Below are 19760 nucleotides of genomic sequence, written 5' to 3'. Positions count from 1 at the left end.
GTTATCAGAGAGCGTCTAATCTCCGCTCTCCCGCGCCTCCATGATCAGGCTCGACACAGAGACCTCTTAAGCCTTGAAAAACACTCCTTGTTCATGAACAGACTGTGCTTCCTCAGATAAAGGTAAAAAAACACCCTTTCCAGGAGCTCTTAGCTCCTCTAAAAGCAGAGCACCTTCATGCTCTTCCCAGGCTTCAACTTCTGAACTTTACGCTAAATCCTTCCTTTCTGCACAAGGCTTGGCCCACAAACGTTACCAAACCCTCTCCAAAGCCCTTTTGACAATGGCGGGGCCTCCTCACTTAAAATGGGAGTATATCTGTTGTAGTTTGCATCTTTGGGTCACAGACATCTCAGTTCAATCAATGGTTTCCAAAGGTTACAAAATAGTTCATAACCTTAGCCACCCCTGCTTTCTTCTTTCAAGTCACCCCAAAACTGTACAACAACTGTCAGATTGGCAAAAGGCCCTGAAATATCCCAGGGAGTCGTACCAGTAACGCTACAAGATAGGTTCAATGGATGCTACTCAAACCTGGTCATTGTACCAAAACCCAACGGAGGTATCTGTTTTATCCTGACTTGAAATTACTCTTTGCTGATTCCATACAAAATTTTGGAATGCAATTTCGGTAATTACCTCTGAGACAAGAGAAACCCTTGCCATCCATGGACATTCAAGAGAAAACACCAGCACTCTGTTTTGCACTTACTAGATCTCATGCAATCTTGACTGGATAGTGTATGGGGGACTTACAATAACTGGAAATCCTCATCATCAGCATGTGGATCTACAAAGCTGCATATAGGTAATAAAACCATCAACAATTTGTGTGTAATGATATATACATTTAAAATGCATAAAAAAATATACAATATAATCCTGGAGGTAAGGTTGTGATTGGTTTGTTGCTAACACAGCTGGTTGGGGAAGGCTGCCTTCTGAGTGGGCTGGGAACCCAAGTGTAGATATTCAAGACATCTATCTATATGTTCCCATTTACCCTTAACATAAGAGATTTCTACTCTTTACAGTGACAAATGATAACTTTCAGTTTGTCGTATTGCCCTTCAGCCTGTCCTCTGCTCCCAGAGTGTTCACAAAGATCTTAACACTCTGGTGACAGGCTATCTAGGCGATCTTTTCCTGAAGGATGCATCCCGCTTGCAGCTCTCAGCGAATGTCCCAAAGACAATTCAATGGTTTCAGGCCTATGGTTTGGTGATCAATTTTAAACATCTGCTCTGCAGTCTTCCATGCACATAAGAGTATCTGGGCCTCATCTTAGATGCACCTCAAGCAAGGGTCTATCTGAAAGGATAGAAAGCTCATTCTCCAAGAGCTCATGCTTGACAACCGAGATTCAAGAGAAATGCCACCATGAAATTTGCCATAAGAGATCTGGGTTTAACTGTTGCCTTCTTCGAGGCAATACTCTTCGCCCAATTCCATTCAAGAGCTGTCCAACCAAACATTCTGTCATCATGAAATAAAATCAGGCTCCAAGAAATTCCTTGTCTTGGTGGATTGCCATTTCAACTTGAACAGTGGGCAAATCCGTCCTTCCCTGGGAGGTTCCCACAACAGACACAAGTTGGTCAAGCTAGTGAGAACTGTTCAGGAGTTGAAGAAAAGTTGTCAGTGGAGGAGGCAAAACACCCCATCTGAATCTTGAAGCTGAGAGCAGTTAGGCTGTCCCTCCAATACTGGACCAACCTTCTAAAAAGAGAGTCAGACAATACCACCACAGTGGCATATATAACCATCAACGGGCACGAAGAGTCTGGCTGCCTTGAAGGAAGCAATTTTCTTTTGAACAATTGGCAGGCAGATTATCTCAGCTGCCACCACTTGGACCAAAGGGAATGATCTCTCCATCCAGATTTTTTTTTTTTTTTTAGCTGATATGCCAAAAAAGGACATCTCTGGATCTGGACATCCTAGCCTCCAGATGCAACTAACTACTTTTATTTCCAACAAAATACTTCTGACCTTGGATGCTCTAGTTATCCCCTGGTCTCAGTTCGAGCTAATTTATGCCATCCTTCCACTAATCATTCTGCCTTACCCGCTGCACAAAATAGAGCGAGTGGAAGACAGTGATTCTTCTGCCATCAAACTGGCTTAGAAAAACCTGGTATACAGACATACTCCGACATGGTATAAAACAGTGATGGCGAACCCATGGCACGCGTGCCACAGCCGGCACGCCGAGCCTTATCTGTGGGCACGCCAGGAGAATACCGTATTTTTCGCTCCATAAGACGCACTTTTTTTCCCCCAAAAAAGGGGGGAAAATGTCAGTGCGTCTTATGGAGCGAATATAGAGCAGCCGGTCTGGTATTTCCACCGCCGCCGTGTCAGAATACCGGGCCGGCCGCTCAGCTCTGCAGAGGGACCTTACCTGTCCCTCTATCCAGCGGCGCGCTGTCTTCCCGACTTCTGTAGTGTGCGTGACAGCTGGGTCCCAAGTGTGCATGCGCAAGAAGCAGTGCTCTTTGTGAATGGTAAGGCGGTACCTGGGACACATGACAGATCCCAGAAGCCGCCGGACCAATCACAAAGCGCAGCGCTTCTCGCGCATGCGCACTGGGCATCCGGCTGTCCGACGAGCGCCCACACTACAGAAGCCGGGAAGACAGCGCGCGGCTGGATAAAGGAACAGGTAAGATAAAAAAAAAACTCTGCGGAAGTAAGAGCGGGTACCTGTCAAATTCAGGTACCCGCTCCCCCTCCCTCCCCAAAGGTCAGCAGTCATCTGTACTGTCCGCAGTCTCTGGTCATCCCTGTGCTTTCCGCAGTCTCTGGTCATCTCCTGTACTGTCCGCAGTCTCTGGTCATCTCCTGTACTGTCCGCAGTCTCTGGTCATCCCTGTACTGTCCGCAGTCTCTGGTCATCCCTGTACTGTGTCCGCAGTCTCTGGTCATCCCTGTACTGTGTCCGCAGTCTCTGGTCATCCCTGTACTGTGTCCGCAGTCTCTGGTCATCCCTGTACTGTGTCCGCAGTCTCTGGTCATCCCTGTACTGTGTCCGCAGTCTCTGGTCATCCCTGTACTGTGTCCGCAGTCTCTGGTCATCCCTGTACTGTGTCCGCAGTCTCTGGTCATCCCTGTACTGTGTCCGCAGTCTCTGGTCATCCCTGTACTGTGTCCGCAGTCTCTGGTCATCCCTGTACTGTGTCTGCAGTCTCTGGTCATCCCTGTACTGTCCGCAGTCTCTGGTCATCCCTGTACTTTTAATTAGTTTGCACTACTGTACGAGTTGTTTTTTCTAAACCAAAAGCTCGATATTCAGGTTTCATTGCAGTGTTGGCACTTTGAAAGAAATAAGTTGGTTTTGGGTTGCAGTTTGGGCACTCGGGCTCAAAAAGGTTCGCCATCACTGGTATAAAACATCCCTGGCCTCTTCCCAACAGACTAAATCTGCTATCTCAAAACCCTCTATTCCACTCTACTTCACAGTCTCTGGCTTTAATGGCACGGCAGTTGAAAGCCAGATCTTAAAAGATAGAGGGGTGTCTGAGTCTGTGATTGCTACCTTGCTGAAGGCAAGAAAAGCCACAACCAAGAACCTTTATCATCTTCCCTGGTAACCATACTTTGCCTGGTGTATGCGCAGTCCGTTCAATCCTATAGTTTACTCTGTACCTAGCATTCTGGCCTTCCTACAAACCGGTCTTGTTTTCTCTCAGGTTGCTGAGATATCCTGCATTTCGCCTTTGCATAAGGTTGTTGGGACAAGATGGTAGCTTTGTTTGAGGTGGTTCCCTGTGCTTCGTTTAATCACAGACCTCTTGATAGCGTTAAATAGGAGGAAGCTGTTGTTTGACTTCCCAGTTTCCTTACACCCCAGCATCTTTGTCTCTGGACTGGTGGATGTCTTTACTGAAGATGGGAGAGTCATTCTTCCTCTCCCATTGGAAGGTGCTGATAACTGTTAGCTGCATGGGATGAGATTTTCAATTCTAATTTCTAAAAGCCTATATTGCAAGGATTAAACTTGTAAGCCTCACCAAGCTAGCAAGTAGCAGGCTGCAGCTTGGTTTTTCTTTAAAATGGGTTTGACATTTGGTTGGCCTGAAGTGTGATAAAAGGTCTGTTTTCAGCTTTGTTTGTCTTTCTTCAAAGACCAATTGCCTGTCCTTTCTTTGCATGTGACTTTTATACCAGGTGTCATGGGTATTGCTTCTCCAGTGGAACAGCCATTGACACAGTAACTGGGTTTTTTTTTCTGTTTCACAGAAACCTATTAGATCTTCCTTAAGTATCTTTGATGCAGAAGATTATCTTCTGGTTGACGTTACTTCAACTAGCGGAGGTTCAGAACTTGCGGCCCTTTCCTGTAGGGAGCCATTTTCTGATTCTCCATCATGACAAGGTGGTTCTTCGATCTCAGCTGCCTTTCTTTCCACATATGTGTTAAATTTTGAACCAGGACATTGTTTTTACCTGCTTTTGGTTCTCGGCCTCAGTCGCCAGGGGACAGGGCTGCACACTTTGATTGTGGTCATTGCTATTACACTTTGCCTGAAGTCCACTATTATTATTATTCCATGATCAGATCCTTTCTGTGATTCCTGAGAGACCAAAGGAAGTTCACAAATCTATTTTTCAATGGTTTTTGTCTGCTTATTCTGAAGCCTGGGGTTGAAAGAATAGGTTTCACTTTTTACCTGTGATGGTTTTTTCCTTTTTACCTGTGAGTGTTTGGCTTCATGGGCTATTTGCCATCAAGTTTCTGTGGCTTAAGTTGGCAAAGCTGCCACCTAGCACTAAGTTTCACACTTCCGAAAGATTTTTTTGCCAGGTGGGTATTTTGTACAGCTCTGGCCAAAAGTTTTGAGAATAACACAAATATTAAATTTCACAAAGTCTGCTGCCTCAGCTTTTATGATGGCAATTTGCATACTTCAGAATGTTATGAAGAGTGGTCAGATAAATTGCAATTTAATTGCAAAGTCCCTTTTGCCACGAAAATGAACTTAATCCCCCCCTAAAAAAACATTTCCACTACATTTCAGCCCTGCCACAAAAGGACAAGCTGACATAATTTCAGTGATTTCTCTCGTTAACACAGTTGTCAGCGTTGACGAGGACAAGGCTGGACATCACTCTGTCATGCTTACGGTGTTAGAATAACAGACTGGAAGCTTTAAAAGGAGGGTGGTGCTTGAAATCATTGTTCTTCCTCTGTTAACCATGGTTGCCTGCAAGGAAACATGTAAAGTCATCATTGCTTTGTACAAAAAGGGATTCACAGGAAAGGATATTGCTGCTACTAAGATTGCACCTAAATCAAGCAGTTATCGGATCATCAAGAACTTCAAGGAAAGAGGTTCATTTTGTTGTGAAGTAGGCTTCAAGGTGCCCAAGAAAGTCCAGCAAGCTCCAGGACCATCTCCTAAAGTTGATTCAGCTGCGGTATCCGGGCGCCACCAGTGCAGTTTCCTCAGGAATGGCAGCAGGCAGGTGTGAGTGTATCAGCAGGCACAGTGATGCAAAGACTTTTGAAGGATGGCCTGGTGTCAAAAAGGGCACCAAAGAAGCCACTTCTCTCCAGGAAAAACATCGGGCACAGACTGATATTCTGCAAAAGGTGCAGGGATTGGACTGCTGAGGACTGGCGTACATTCATTTTCTCTGATGAATGCTCTTTCCAATTATTTGGGGCATCTGGAAAAAACCTTGTCTGGAGAAGAAAAGGTGAGCGCTACCATCAGTCTTGTGTCACGCCAACATTAAAGCATTCTGAGACCAGTTGCTTCTCAGCCAAGGGAATGGGCTTACTCATAATTTTCCATAAGAACACAGCCATGAATAAAGAATGTTACAACAGCATCCTCCGAGAGAAACTTCTCCTAACCATCCACAGTTTGGTGACGAATGCCTTTTCCAGCATTATGGAGCATCTTGCCATAAGGCAAAAGTGATAACTAAGTGGCTTGGGGGAACAAAACATCAAAATTTTGGGTCTATGGCCAGGAAACTCCCCAGACCTTAATCCCATTGATAACTTGTGGTCAATCCTCAAGAGGCAGGTGAACAGCCCACAAATTCTCACAAACTCCAAGCATTGATTATGCAAGAATGGGCTGACATCAGTTAGGATGTGGCCCAGAAGTTGATTGACATCATACCAGGGCTTATTGCAGAGGTCTTGAAAAAGAAGGGTCAACACTGCAAATATTGACTCTTTGCATAAACTTTTATGATTATTATTATTATACAGTATATAAAGCGCCAACAGTCTGCTCAGCGCTGTATATTACAAAGGGGGACAGAACATGCGACAGTACAGTAACAATACAATGCAAAACACGAGGGGTTTTGCATTGTATTGTAATTAAATTGACAATAAAAGCCTTTGACACTTATGAAATGCTTGTAATTATACTTCAGTATATCACAGTAACATCTGACAAAAAGATCTAAAAACACTGAAGCAGCACGCTTTGTGAAAATTTTATATTTGTGTCATTCTCAAAAATTTGGCCAGGGCTGTAAGTACTTTGTTTTGTGGTTGTTTTTTTCGGGGTTTGATGGCTTATTGCCATGTTGCCCTCTTCTCATTTAAGTGCTTTGTGACATCCCTGACAGGATTACTAAAGCTGCTCTGTGTTCTGTGAAGTGCTCTATGAAATGGATTTTACACGCAAGTCAGAAATCAAATTTTTTTCACATTCACTACTTAATAGCCATATAATCTATTTTTCATGAATTTTGTTTCTTACTGTGCTTTTTTTGCTTCCTTGTAACACCCTCCACAAGCTCCTGAACCACCAACACAGTTGTGCTGAATGATGTTACAGGCAGCATAATGTTCTCCAGACACAGACACAGCAAACCGTCGTATTGATGTGCCATCCTGGAGGAGTTGAACTGCCTGTGCAACCTCTGTAAGGTCCAGGTATCGCCTCATGCTACCAGTAGTGACACTGACCCTAGCCAAATGCAAAATTAGTGAAAAACAGTCAGAAAAGAATGTCAGTGGCCTCCATCTGTTTTGGGGGTCTCGTTGCCCATCTAGTGCACCTGTTGTTAATTTCATTACTACCAAAGCAGCTAAAACTTATTAACAACCCCCTCTGCTACATAGCTGACCAGATCAATACCCAAGGAATTTAATTGACTTGATGCTATTCTCTGATTAAAAAGTGTTCCTTTAATTTTTTTGAGCAGTGTATATTCTCTCAGACTACACTATGGAATTTCATTACTTTCCACTGGATAGGTGTATCTCTCCAATCTGCAGCTATTGCCGGCTCATCTGCAAGCTCTGTATGGGGCTGCGCAGGATCTGCTCCTTCGAGGAATGCTTGTTCCGGTGCCCGAGTCAGATCGGTTAAGAGGATTTTACTCCAATCTGTTCACAGTTCCCAAGATGGACAGGGTTCGCTTGATCCTAGACCTCTAGGCCCTGATTGCCTTTGTGCACATCGCCAGTTCAAACTGGTATCCATTTGCTCGGTGGTGGCCCCATTCACCAGGTGGCCCCATTCAAACATCAAGGACGCTCACCGGTACTTTCCTATCTGTGAGGGACCTCAGAGTTCCCTACGCATCACTATTGGGGGATGCACTTTGTCAATCTTGGCTCTGCCCTTTTTCTGGCCACCATTCCCTGGGTGTTTACCAAGGTCTTGGCCTGGTCCTGGCCTTGCTGCTATAACAAGGGATTGCTGTGATCAGTTTCCTGGGTGTGGAGATCACCACGCATTCCCTGCAGGACTTCAGGTGGCTCCTGACCCTGAGAAAATCTGTGTTGACCCCATCCGAGTGCTTGAAGTATTTGGGGTGTTTCAACAGTCTTTACTGACTCTGCCTTTGATGGCATGACTATTGAATGGCAGGTTCTGAATGACAGGGGGTTGTCTGGATTGGTTATCCCGACTATGTAAACTTTTCTCGTAAGTTTACCCACTGGAAGATTTATCCACCCACCTGAAGAGCTTATATTGTTTGGTGCAAAGCCTTGGGGTTTCATCCTCACTTTCTCAGTGACTCTTGTGTTGGCCTTTCTTCAACATTGTGTGGATCAGAAGCTTGCTTTGAGCATGATCAAAGATTGAGCCTCTGCTCTGGCTGTTCTCTTTCAGCGTCCCTTGGCCAAGCATTCCTTGGTTCGCACTTTCATTCAAGAGGTTCGTCGTGGTGCCCCCTGTGCTTTGCCTCTATGGGGCTTTGCAGAGAGTTGCCTTCTTAGTCACTATCATTTCGGCTCGGAAGGTGTAAGAGTTGATGGCTTTGTCCTGTAAGCTGCCTTCTCTGGTTTTACACAAAGTGGTGCTTTTTGGTCTTTTCCTTCTTTTTATTTTTTATTTTTTGCCGAAAGTGGTGTTGGATTTTAATTTGAATGAGGATATTGTCCTTCCTTCTCTGTGTCCTTGGCTGTCGCACTTTGTGGTGGCTCTGCAGTTCGTGGACGTTGTTTGCGCAATTTGCGTTTATCTTTCTGTGATGTCGGCTTTTCAGGGGTCCAATTCTCTACTTTGACACTGCTGGTAACTGACTAGAGGCCTATAGCAGAGAGGTGGTTTGATGCCCAGAGAGCACGTGCCCAGAGGAGGTGGCAAGTATTTTTTTGGCTAGTGTGCTACTCTGGTAGGTTGGGTTATAAATCCCTGTTTGGTCATGGATAAAGAAGAAGCTGTGTCAGTCAATGAACTCAGAGAAAGGGATTTTACTGTGAGTAACAAAAAAAATCCAGTTGTGGTGGTTGTTGTTTTTTTGCTTTTTTTTTTTTTTTGTTAAAGCACATACTTGACTAGAAATTATTTTTAAACCAGAATTTGATGTCCTTTTAAGGCCCATTCAACATCCAGCTTCTGCTGTTTAGGTTTGTGTTCTTCTCTTCACACATTTACCAAGTGTTACCAGGTAGTTATTTATCAATTACCTGAGAGCAGGAAGATCAGTGAACTATGAGTGCTCACCAGTACCCTTGTAGTTCATTGAGAAGTACAAACCATCAGCTACAATAGCTGACGGTACTCGTAGGCATTCCTTCACAGTAAACTGTGAATGAATGGGCACAGTCGTGGGGGCAGAGCCCCGCATGGCAGTGCTGTTTTAAGTGATAGCGGGCATGGAGAAAAGATCCCCGACCGCTGTCACAAGGAGGGGGAAAGGCTGCAGATGCTGGAACATGTTAAGTGTTCCACCCTAAAACCCTAAAATGGATGTAACGTGTTCCAAAGGTGAGCTTATTCTTTAATAAGTAATATCTATTTAAATTTGTGGGGGGCGGGGAGGGGGGGTTATTTTTTTTTTTTTTTTTTACATCTGGACTTATTCTCTCTGCCCTATTTGCCAAAAATGCATACAGCATGTTTTCTGTACTTCCTGCTGTCTTCTGCTACAGAGGCCCAGCCAGTACACTGTCAGCATATTAGTTATCACTGCTCCTGCATTTTGGACATGCAAAATTCCATTCTGTGAGTACCCTACTGAGGATCACCTCACTCTTGCAGTGGCGGATCACAGGCATAGGGCAAAACCAAAACAAACCCCTATGGGGGCACCAAGACAAGGCAAAATAAAAATAAAAAAAAAGTGTTTTACCATTTACACACAAAATGAATGTGCACTACATGAGGATTGGCCTAGTTATAAAGGTGTGCTCACTCCTCCCTAAACGTTTTTGCTGAAATGTAATAAATGGCAAAGGAATTTAAGAAAAATAGGTCTGTTCTGATAGTAGGTCCTGCCATTTGTTTCTTTTGAGGATGTTCCCTCTTTTAAGGATCCTGTTGGTATCTTGAAGGCATCTTAACAACCTCCTTTGCAGGTTCAGCCCTGCAGCCTGCAATTGCTGCCATGTGTATTTGCCACTCTATTGCTAACTGGAGGAGATAAATGAATGGAGACCATGAATCAAGTCTTTTAATGACCTTGTTCTCTTAAAACAATTGCAGCTGATGCTGTTGGCCTTATTGTTTTGTTTTGCTGCTCTAGAGCAGGGGTGTCAAACTCCATTTCATCCTCAGTTGCATCAGCATTATGGTTGCCCTTAAAGGGCTGTTATATCTGTAAGACTATAAATACTGTATAATAATAATAAGACTAGATGTCCAGAGCACCCCACCCCTCCCTCACATCAGATGTAAAGAGTTCAACCACCATCAGAAGTCAAGAATCCCCTACCCTCCCATACATCACAGTACACCCCCTTTACCTTGTGCGGCTGCTGGGCAGAAGCTGGGGGACAGAGCTGTGAAGCAGAAGTTCAGAGTGGAGGAGGACTGGAGTCAGCTGCTGAATGCTGAGACCAGGGGAGATGGAGATGGGAGGGGTGCTGCAGCTGCACAGAGGTGCAGGATCTATAGGAGAAGATCTGTCCTCCTCTCTGCTGCCAACTGCTGAGACTGGATGCGGGAGTAGAGATGAGCCTCTCCGTGGCTGCACGGAGACGTGTGGGATCAGGCAGGGGAGTCATGTCCTCTCTACTTCCGACTGCTGAGACAAGGTAGCACAGTGGCTAAATGGTTAGCACTTCCACCTGGCAGTACTAGGGTCGTTGGTTCAAATCCCAGCCATGGCACAACCTGCCTGGAGTTTGCATGTTCTCCCTGTGACTGCGTGGGTTTCCTCCGGGTACTCCGGTTTCCTCCCACACTCCAAAGACATGCTGGTAGGTGAATTGGCTCCTGTCTAAATTGGCCCTAGTATGTATATGTATGAATGTGAGTTAGGGACTTTAGATTGTACGCCCCTTGAGGGTTAGGGACTGATGTGAATGTACAATATATACTGTATGTAAAGCGCTGCGTAAATTGACAGCGCTATATAAGTACCTGTAATAAAAGGTGAGGGCAGAGATGAGATTGGTGCAACAGGTACAGGAGAAGTGAGAGGGCAACATTAAATGGCTTGGTGCTCCAGGTTCAGTCAGCAGGCCTTGTGTTTTGACACATGCTCTAGAGAATGTAATTCAAATAATTCCAGGTCTCTAGAATGTCTCTGATCTCTGTACATATGCAAAGGAATTTGTCATTAAAATCTCATTGAGCTATACTTTCATGTAAGAGGCACCTTATATGCGTACATTTAGACATTGCCTGGGAGAAAGGTGCTCTTACCCCATAAGGAAAAGCCTAAGTCTCCTACTCCAATAGCTACTACCTCTGCTCACCGAAAAAGGTCTGCTCTCCCCAGGCATCAATCTCAACCAAGGTTTTTTTCCTTCTATTTGTCGAAATCCTCAGACCATTTAAAGCCTGCAAGCCTTTCCAGAAGTCTTCTTCACAATGGGGTGTTCTCACTTTTTGGAGTGGGAGGGATGTCTCTTGGCTTTAGCAACAGTCTGAATTTGAGACATTCCGGACATCTGGGTCCAATCTGTAATTTCAGAGGTGTACAAAATAGAGTTTCTTTGCCTGTCCCTCTTTTCTTTTGCTTTCCAAACTGCCACTTCAGAAGCAGGCAGATTTAATGACTGCTGTTCACCAACTTCAGACGCAATAAGTGGTTATACAGACAAGGGGAATTTCTGATATCACCAAACTTAAAAAAATGCCTATGTATACATTCCCATCTTACCCTCACGTCAACACTTTCTGTATTTTGTTGTGGGAGACCAACACCAAGTGATCTCAAGGTGAGTATGAAAGAGAACGTTGTCCTGGATTCTGTGAATGGAGGTTTCCTATTTTGTTTACTATTTATTCTATTTATTTTTTTCTATTGAGTGAACCAGTTGGACTTTATGTTTTTTTTTTGGGGGGGGGGGGGTTTCAACCTAACTATATAAATCTTCCAATTTGTAGCATTCCATTCAGACTCTCCACTGCTCCTTATCCCACTTCTTAATATTTTGCAGACCCTGACTTTCATGTCACAAGATACTTGGATATGCTTATGCTGAGGGGCTCCTTAGCCACAAACTTATCTGTCTTCATCAAAGCAGCAGTACGTCCAAATTTAAGGCTGGCAATTAACTTTCCAATGTCTTCCCTCACACCTTCAGGCAGAGCCCAAATCTGAATTTTCCTTCCTCTATAAAAAATTGTATCATTAAGGCCTCACACGTGGACCTCAGATCCACAAGGCACCCCTCCGTTTGCTACTGCAGGAGGGTTCTAGGACTAATGGTAGTTACTGTTTGAGGCAGTTCCCTTTGTCGAGTTTCACAGGTTAGTTCAACAAGAAATATATATAACAAGATATATATATAAAAAATATATATGCATATATATAAAAAGTTCAAAGGTTCATAAACACCAAGTGATCCAACGATTTTTGAAACGTGCAGGTGATAAAGTGGATACGTCACCACGTTCCATGCATTTCCACATTTATCTTGCTACACCTAAAAACCCATGCAACTACACCCATAGCAGGTGGTTTTACAGCTTGGTTTATCTTAATGAAAAATCTTAATGTGAGTTGGCTATATCACAGTTAAACATCTCTGGAGGGGACCTGGCTGCTTTAAATGGATACCAGTGAAGGGGATATCACCGCTTTGGATGGATATGATCCGCAGAGGGGAACCTAACCGTGGAGGATTTTTTGTGATCCTACAAGCGTTTTGGCCCTTTTGGGCAAGGAGGTGAGGGGGCAATTCAGCTGCTTACGGATTATTTCCCATTAGTTGTTATGCACATCCACTTTATCACCTGCACATTTCAAAAATTGTTGGATCACTTGGTGTTTATGCACCTTTGAACTTTGTATATATATGTATATATATTTTTATATATTCTTGTTACTTACTTTTTTTGTCCATTTTTATCATTTTTTATTTTTTGGACTTACTGCATAATATTATTCATAACTGAGTGGTATTGATGTTTTTCATAACATTATTTTTAAATGTTCATATATATTTGGGAGTTTTTTATGTTATAATACAACACTTGTCACTATTGTGGAGTTTTGATCCCCCAATAGGGATTCACTTATTGTTACTTTGTTTCAGTTTTGGCAATTTAAGCCACTGTGATTATTATTTTGTGAGTTATTTGGTCCCAATTTAAGGGATTTGTTATCTACCATTTATTTGTCTTTTCACAGTTACTTTTTAGTCCCATTTGGACTTTTTTTTTGGTTTCACTGTTTCTGTTTACAACACCATGTTCAGTCACTTTTGGTTTTCACTTTAGATCCCTGAGTGGATCAGTTCACTTCACAATAATATTCACGGTATACATTTTTAGTCACGTATTAATAATTATTATTGTATTCATGCACTAATGGATATTTATTAGGGTAAGCGCTGTACCAGTTTATTTAGAATTGTTTGTCCTAGTATACATTTGGTATATGGTTGGGTGCTAGCAGCTCCCCATGTTCAGTAGTATTGTTTATTTAGGAGCGCAGGAGGATCATACTGTAGTTGTATGAATGGAACCCATTCATAACAGTTGTGTTTACATTATGATTATATGATAACATAGAAATCAGGTGATACCCCCCTCAAAGTGTCTGGGTACTGGGAGCCACAATCCGCTGTGTCAGGTAAACACAGAGGTGACATACAAGTATCCGGCCTGCCCGTACCGCCCGACCACAGTAAATGTGCTGTGGGTGGGCAGGAACTGGTTAAAATTACGTGTTAATTTTAGTGCACACAAAACATTACCTAGTTTTTGGGTAAAATATAAAAAATGAGGTTGTGTCGAGTAAATAGACTTAAAATTGTATGCGCCTGTGACAGACCACCTAAAATTGGTTATAGGCAAAAGCCTTTACTGGTCATCTGTTTGGTGATAACCATGAATGATTGCCCTAGAAATATTACTCCTCATTCCGGCATGCGCAGCAATAACGGATATTTGTAGAGTATGACTAAGTCATCATTTTTGTATGTAGTCACACCCAGCATGTGTTTGTATGCATATGTATGTAGGGGCGCAAGGTATCTTTTTAAAAAAAAAAAAAAAATGCTTTTACTTCATTTTACATTTTGTAAACTTTTTTTTTTTTTTTTTTTATGCCTGAATGACATCACAGCACAATAATTTGTGTATATACACTGCTTTATATCCCAAAATGAGGGGAACTTCAATCTTAGACCCTCGTCACTAGACCATTTGTCCCCATTGGAAAGTTTCTTCTCTCTGCTTGCTCTCCTGGGCAATCTAAAAAGTAAGATTCCCTCTTGCTTATTGTCTCCGTGACAATGGTCACTAGGAGCAATAAGAGGGAATCTCCCAGCACATATCATAGACCACAATAAATATTTGCCTACAAGTCTAATCCTTCCTGCACTATTAAAAACAAAAAAGTTTGCCTTCACAAACCCATGTCCATAGTCTGGGCACAGTGTGATCAAGTTGCAGTATGTGTGGTAAGCTTTAGCCTGAATAAACCTTTACTTTGTCCCTTGTATCTTAGACTGATGTTACAGACACTGAAAAGGTGGTACAGGCCTTCATCCAGATAGCATCTGTGTACCGAGATGAACAGGCAGTGAAAACAGCAGTGGAAGAAACTGTTGGTAAGTAGCTATTTTTGCATACATTGATATTTTGTCTTTGATAAATTACTTATCTGCTTAACTTATTTACCTTTCCTTTTTTTTTTCAGACAGTTTGATGAAAAAAGCTTTTGGCAGTTCAGTTTTTCAGCCAGATATGTTTGTTACCAGTTTACTTGTGCGCATGGGTCTTCTTAAGGTACTTTAGTTCTGCTATAATATAATTGAGAAAAAAAAATAATTGAGAAATGAGAATTAAAGATAGAACACACTGAAATGCTAATTTAATTGTAATCCCTTGTTCTGGCCATACACACAGCAATACTGTAGATCACACATGAAGAGCAATTAGTATAAATCTGTAACATAAAATTTAAGTGAATAAAGTCTAATCCTATAAAAATCTTTAATGAAATGACAAAAGGTAAAACAATTATTGTAACTTTTTTTTTTAATCCACCGCTGTGAAAACACTCTGTTCTCCAAAACAGAAGATTAAAAACACTGTAAAAAATCCACCTTGCACCCAGTGTTTGACAGAACAGCTCACCAGAAATATATAACTTTAAGCATAATCAAGTCTCAAATGACTTGTCCTTTTCCAACCCAACCTTCCAAATATGTGTCTTCACATATTATTCCTCAATGGCTAATGTTTTCCAGAACAATAAAAGATAAAAACTCCCAATAGTGTGATACCATTTTAAAACATTTATTTACAGGATTAAAAAAAAAAAATTTATAATCACATTTTAATCATAAAAACAGCATGAATCAATGTCCATACTCCACCAAATCACTGTTGTCCTCATTCTACTTTACCCTGTCAGACATGTGCACAAAGATCCACTCACTACACTTCACAGCCCCAAGGAGATGAACAGACTCAGACAGCGTGAATAGACTCCTCCGCTGTCTGCTGGACAGTCGATGGAAGTTTCAGGCATTTTCAGTCCTCTTATGAATGCAAAAACAATTAACTTGGTTAAATCATTCTACAGCAAACAGTTGAATCTTTTCATTTTAGTAGAAATTGTAGTTGGTGGTTTACATCAATCCATTCGGTCATTTTGCATTACATTTCATGTATATATGGCATTAAAACCTCCAATAGTGATATCTCCCCACTAGAGTTCTTCGCTTGCCCTCCAACATGGTGTCTCATTTGTCTTATCCGAGATGCAAAATAAATCTCTCTGCCATGTCCAAAAACAAACAAGCAAAAAACAAAAACCTATGAAGAAGCTCACGAGCGATTCAAAGTGCTGCAATCCAAACCTTTTATCATTTGTGGACTGATATTTTAATGCAATCCTTTTAGTTGGAATATCCTCACATTGACAGAATGCAACTCTGGTATTCGATATGATTTTTTTGTTTTACCCATCCTCTCCCATTTTTTTTTGTTATCTTTTCCACTGGGGTTTAGTGTTGCTTTTCCCATTTATATTGGAAAAATAATGTATGCAGAAACGGTGTGTCCCAGTAGTGCTTAAAAGAGGCTCTGCTGAATATACATATTACATACTGTCTACAACGGAGCCCAATGTCTTTGATTTATTTGTATTTGACTTTTTGTGTAATATATATGCTGAATTTCATGCTGATATGTATGTGTTGTAAGGACAAGACATACCTCTTCATCTAAATTAAAGCAATTCTAAAGGTTCATTTTTTTTTTTTTTTTGTGTGTAAAACAACAAACATGTCTATACTCACCCACTGTGTGCAGTGGTTTTGCACAGCCTGGATCCTCCTCTTCTCGGGTCCCCCACAGGATTTCCTGGCTTCTCCTTCACAGAAAACAGCTTGCTATGGGGGCACCCGCTGCTCCATGTGTCCATTCACACACACAGCTGTGGCTTGGCCCCACCCCTTCTGTCCTCATTGGCTGACTGGCTGTGATTGACAGCAGCGGGAGCCAATGGCTCCTGCTTGCTGTCTCAGCCAATGAAGAGGCAGAGACCTGTGACAGCCGAGGCTGTCATTCACATCGCTGCATTGCGATGAGGCTCAGGTAAGTATTAAAAGGGGCTGGGGCAGCTGCTGCACACAGGAGGTTTTTTACCTTCAGACATAGAATGCATGAAGGTAAAATACCTCCAGCCTTTACAACCACTTTAAAGAAAAAAAAAAAAATATTTGATTTTGTTTTAACTGTTTACTGGTGTTCATATTTTTTGTAGAGTGAGGATAAGATTAAACCTGTTCAGAACTTGCATGGACCACTACTGACTCTGAATCATGTAGTGCAACAAGACTATTTTCAGAAATCACTTGCTCCTGTCCTGCTGGCTTTTATTTCAAAGTAAGTGCACACCACTAGCTTTGCACATAGTTAGGAATGTGAATGTCGTCTTATGTTGTCTAGTATGAATGTTTTTCAGTTAAACTTGGGATAAGAAAAAGCTATATACATCTGCATTACTATATTATTATTATTTTTTTTTTATACTTGCAGACCAAATGCTGCACTGGAATCTCAGCCTTTTGCTCGACACACCCTGCTACAAACCCTTCATAATTTGTAACCTTCTCGGCTACATCATTAAACGTGAAGTCTGACAGACTGAAAGGATATGAACCTAATGCTACTAGGAGACTCCAAACCACTGGAGTCTAAGCTCCTTCTGCTCTTATCCTCAACCCCTTTTCCAGTGTTTTGTTTACATTTATTACCTGATTTTTTACAAAACCCAGTTACCTTGGTTTGGATCTCAGGAAAGAAAAAGACTAGAACTGGATAAGCATCTAATAAAAGCATGCTTAAAATTTGTATTACTTCACCACTTGTAATGGTTACCTTGAACTTCCCTATCTTACAAGAAATTTTAATCGTAAAAACCTGTATCCTTGGTAGTTTGTAGTGAAATATTGTGGCTTAGATATGCATTGCTGGTGTGCATATTAGTAATGGTTAGAATTAAAATAAGCCTCTGTCTATGCCATAAAGTGTCCATTATCACTAGTGTTTACAGATTAATATGGCATTATGTTGGAATGCTGGGAGAGGATTGTTATAGGGATACTTGCTAAAATAGATAAAAAGGTGTTAGTCAATAAATCTTTAATTTTTATTGCAGTGATATCATTGCTGAGGTTGTTTTAAAGGTGCACATCAGATTAACTCATGTGATGCTTGGTTTGGTACAAGTTAGTGTCAGGATATTCTCTGATGAAGGTGTCCTTCAAATCAAGGGATACAGAGGGCTACTTGTAAATACTTTGTATTTTTTCATTCATTCCATATGCATATTATTGCATTTTTGCTCAGTTAGAAATGTGGGTTGCTGTTTAAAGCGGAACTTCAGACTCTCAATCAACATTGACTAATTTTAATCCCTTTGCTGCTAGCATTAGTAAATAGGAAATTATATCACATTTGCCTCTTTGAAACCTTTTTTCACATTTCTTCAGTTACTTCCTGCTTTCCATGCCTAGGCAAATGTAATACATCCAGAGTACTCAAGAGGGGAGGAGGGTTTTTTTAAGCCAAGCACACCTGCGTGCATGCTCGAATTTAGGGCTGATGGCTTCCAGGAAGTAAATGCTACATGATTCATCTTCCCTTAATCAAGATCGCCATGACCAGAAATGCTAGGGAGGTGCTTTTCAAAGTGAGTTTTCAGCAAAATAAAGCATAGACATGCATGGGGGAGTTTTTGATAGAATGTTTGGTTTGTGGTGCTCAGATGCAGCGAGTTCCATTTTAAGCCACATTCTATAGTTACAGAAAGAGGCAAATGCGAAGGAACCTGTCACAATTTAGATAATAGTGCTTAGTGTTCTGTGAGCACAGGCATTCTACTGATACAGGAACAGAATCGCTCCTAATTAGATGTATAAAGTATTTAACTAAAGAACTCTGTTTACCATGGCAATAAGTCACAATTTTTATTTGAAGGGATTGCTGTGGGTATTAGTTTTTTTTTTTTAAATATTTTATAAGTGCCTGCATATTGTATTTTGAAATAGTGCAGTTGGGAACGTGAATTGTGTAACACCAATTACCTGCCTGTCTTTATTTTAATGGATGCCGATTCCCGTAAAAGGTATCTATTAAATCTAGTAAATAAAATTTTATGGAAAGCCCTTAGTCCTCAAAAATGTTGTGCAGTCCAAGAATGTGCTTGTTTGCTTGTGAAACTTCACTTGTTGAGCATCTATATTTTCATATTTCTTTATTAAATATCTTGTAGGGTACAGATTCTGAATTTTTCCAATCTTCCTTGCAGAGGATTTTTTGTTCTTTGAAGTATGTGCAAGAAAGTAAACACAGCTCCTGTCAAACAATAACTTAAAGTGTTACTAAAGAAAAAAATTTTTTTTAAATTAAAATAACAAATGTTATACTCACCTGCTCTGTGCAGTGGTATTGCACAGAACAGTCTTAATCCTCTTCTCTGGTCCCCTGCCGGCAATCCTGGCTCCTCCTCTTCTTTGTGTGTCCCCATAGCAAGCAGTTTGCTTGGTCATGGCCTATGTGTCTACGGAGCCACACTCCATAGACACACACAGTGGGACTTAGCCCCCCCCCCACACACACACATACACACACACACACACACTTCCTCTTCACCACATTTGATTGACAGCAGTAAGAGCCAATGGCCAATTTGAGTCCCTGTGTGAAGCGGAATCAAGGGGAGAAGAGATGCAGACAGTGCTGATCTATTCTTCCCTCTCTTCCCCTTCACACAGGGAAGGGGGAGCACAGGGAGACTAAAAACTTTTTTTTCACCTTAATGCAAGCAATGCGTTGTTAAAAACTACCTTTTTAGGTTTAGTATCACTTTAAAGTGGTTCTATAGTCAAAAGGGTCTTTTTTTTACTTTAATGCATTACCTGCATTGAGTTAAAAAACCTTCCACTTGCTGGCTGTCCTCACTCCCTGCCCCCCCCCCAAATACCTGAGTCCTTTCTCAGTCCAGCGCTGTGCCTGTCTGGATCACCTCTGGTCTCCCTCTCTGCTCTAAAAGGACAGACTGAGAGCAGTGGGAGCCATTGGCTGCTGTCAATAAAATCCAAAGAGGAGGGAATGGCGCGGGGCCAAACCATGCTGTTTGTGTCAGTGGGAGCTCGGTAGCTCATCCACACATATGCCCCCATATCAAGTGGCTTGCTATGGAGGCACACACAGAAGAGGAGGAGCTGCGAGTGTCGGTAGGGGACCCCAGAAGAGGAGGTAAGGAGCCACTCCATGCAATTTCCTTGCATACAGCAGTTAAGTATAAAATTGTTATTATAAAAATATGATTTATTATCATTAAATGAGCCTTTAATTTTAATTTAAGCACATTTTCTTGTTTAAATATTTGAATTTACTTGTTCAGCTTTTGTA

At 41.8% G+C, this 19760-nt stretch overlaps 1 protein-coding gene across 2 annotated transcripts in view; it reads left to right on the top strand.

Moving 5' to 3' along the window:
- RANGAP1 (Ran GTPase activating protein 1) overlaps nucleotides 1-18622 on the top strand; it is an 83885-nt gene extending 65263 nt beyond the window's left edge. For both annotated transcript variants that reach the window (XM_089674224.1, XM_089674225.1), the window contains exons 13-16: nucleotides 14338-14440; nucleotides 14530-14618; nucleotides 16606-16727; nucleotides 16881-18622. In XM_089674224.1, coding sequence (XP_089530350.1) covers nucleotides 14338-14440; nucleotides 14530-14618; nucleotides 16606-16727; nucleotides 16881-16950 — 384 coding nt within the window. In that variant the 3' untranslated portion in view covers nucleotides 16951-18622. The remainder of the gene's footprint in view (nucleotides 1-14337; nucleotides 14441-14529; nucleotides 14619-16605; nucleotides 16728-16880) is intronic.
- The last annotated feature ends 1138 nt before the right edge of the window (nucleotides 18623-19760 follow it).

Source organism: Staurois parvus, unplaced genomic scaffold (genome assembly GCF_062004578.1).
Source record: "Staurois parvus isolate SC_StPar_1 unplaced genomic scaffold, SC_StPar_1.0 ptg000149l, whole genome shotgun sequence".
NCBI lineage: Eukaryota > Metazoa > Chordata > Amphibia > Anura > Ranidae > Staurois > Staurois parvus.
This window is presented reverse-complemented; position numbering and strand designations above follow the sequence as displayed.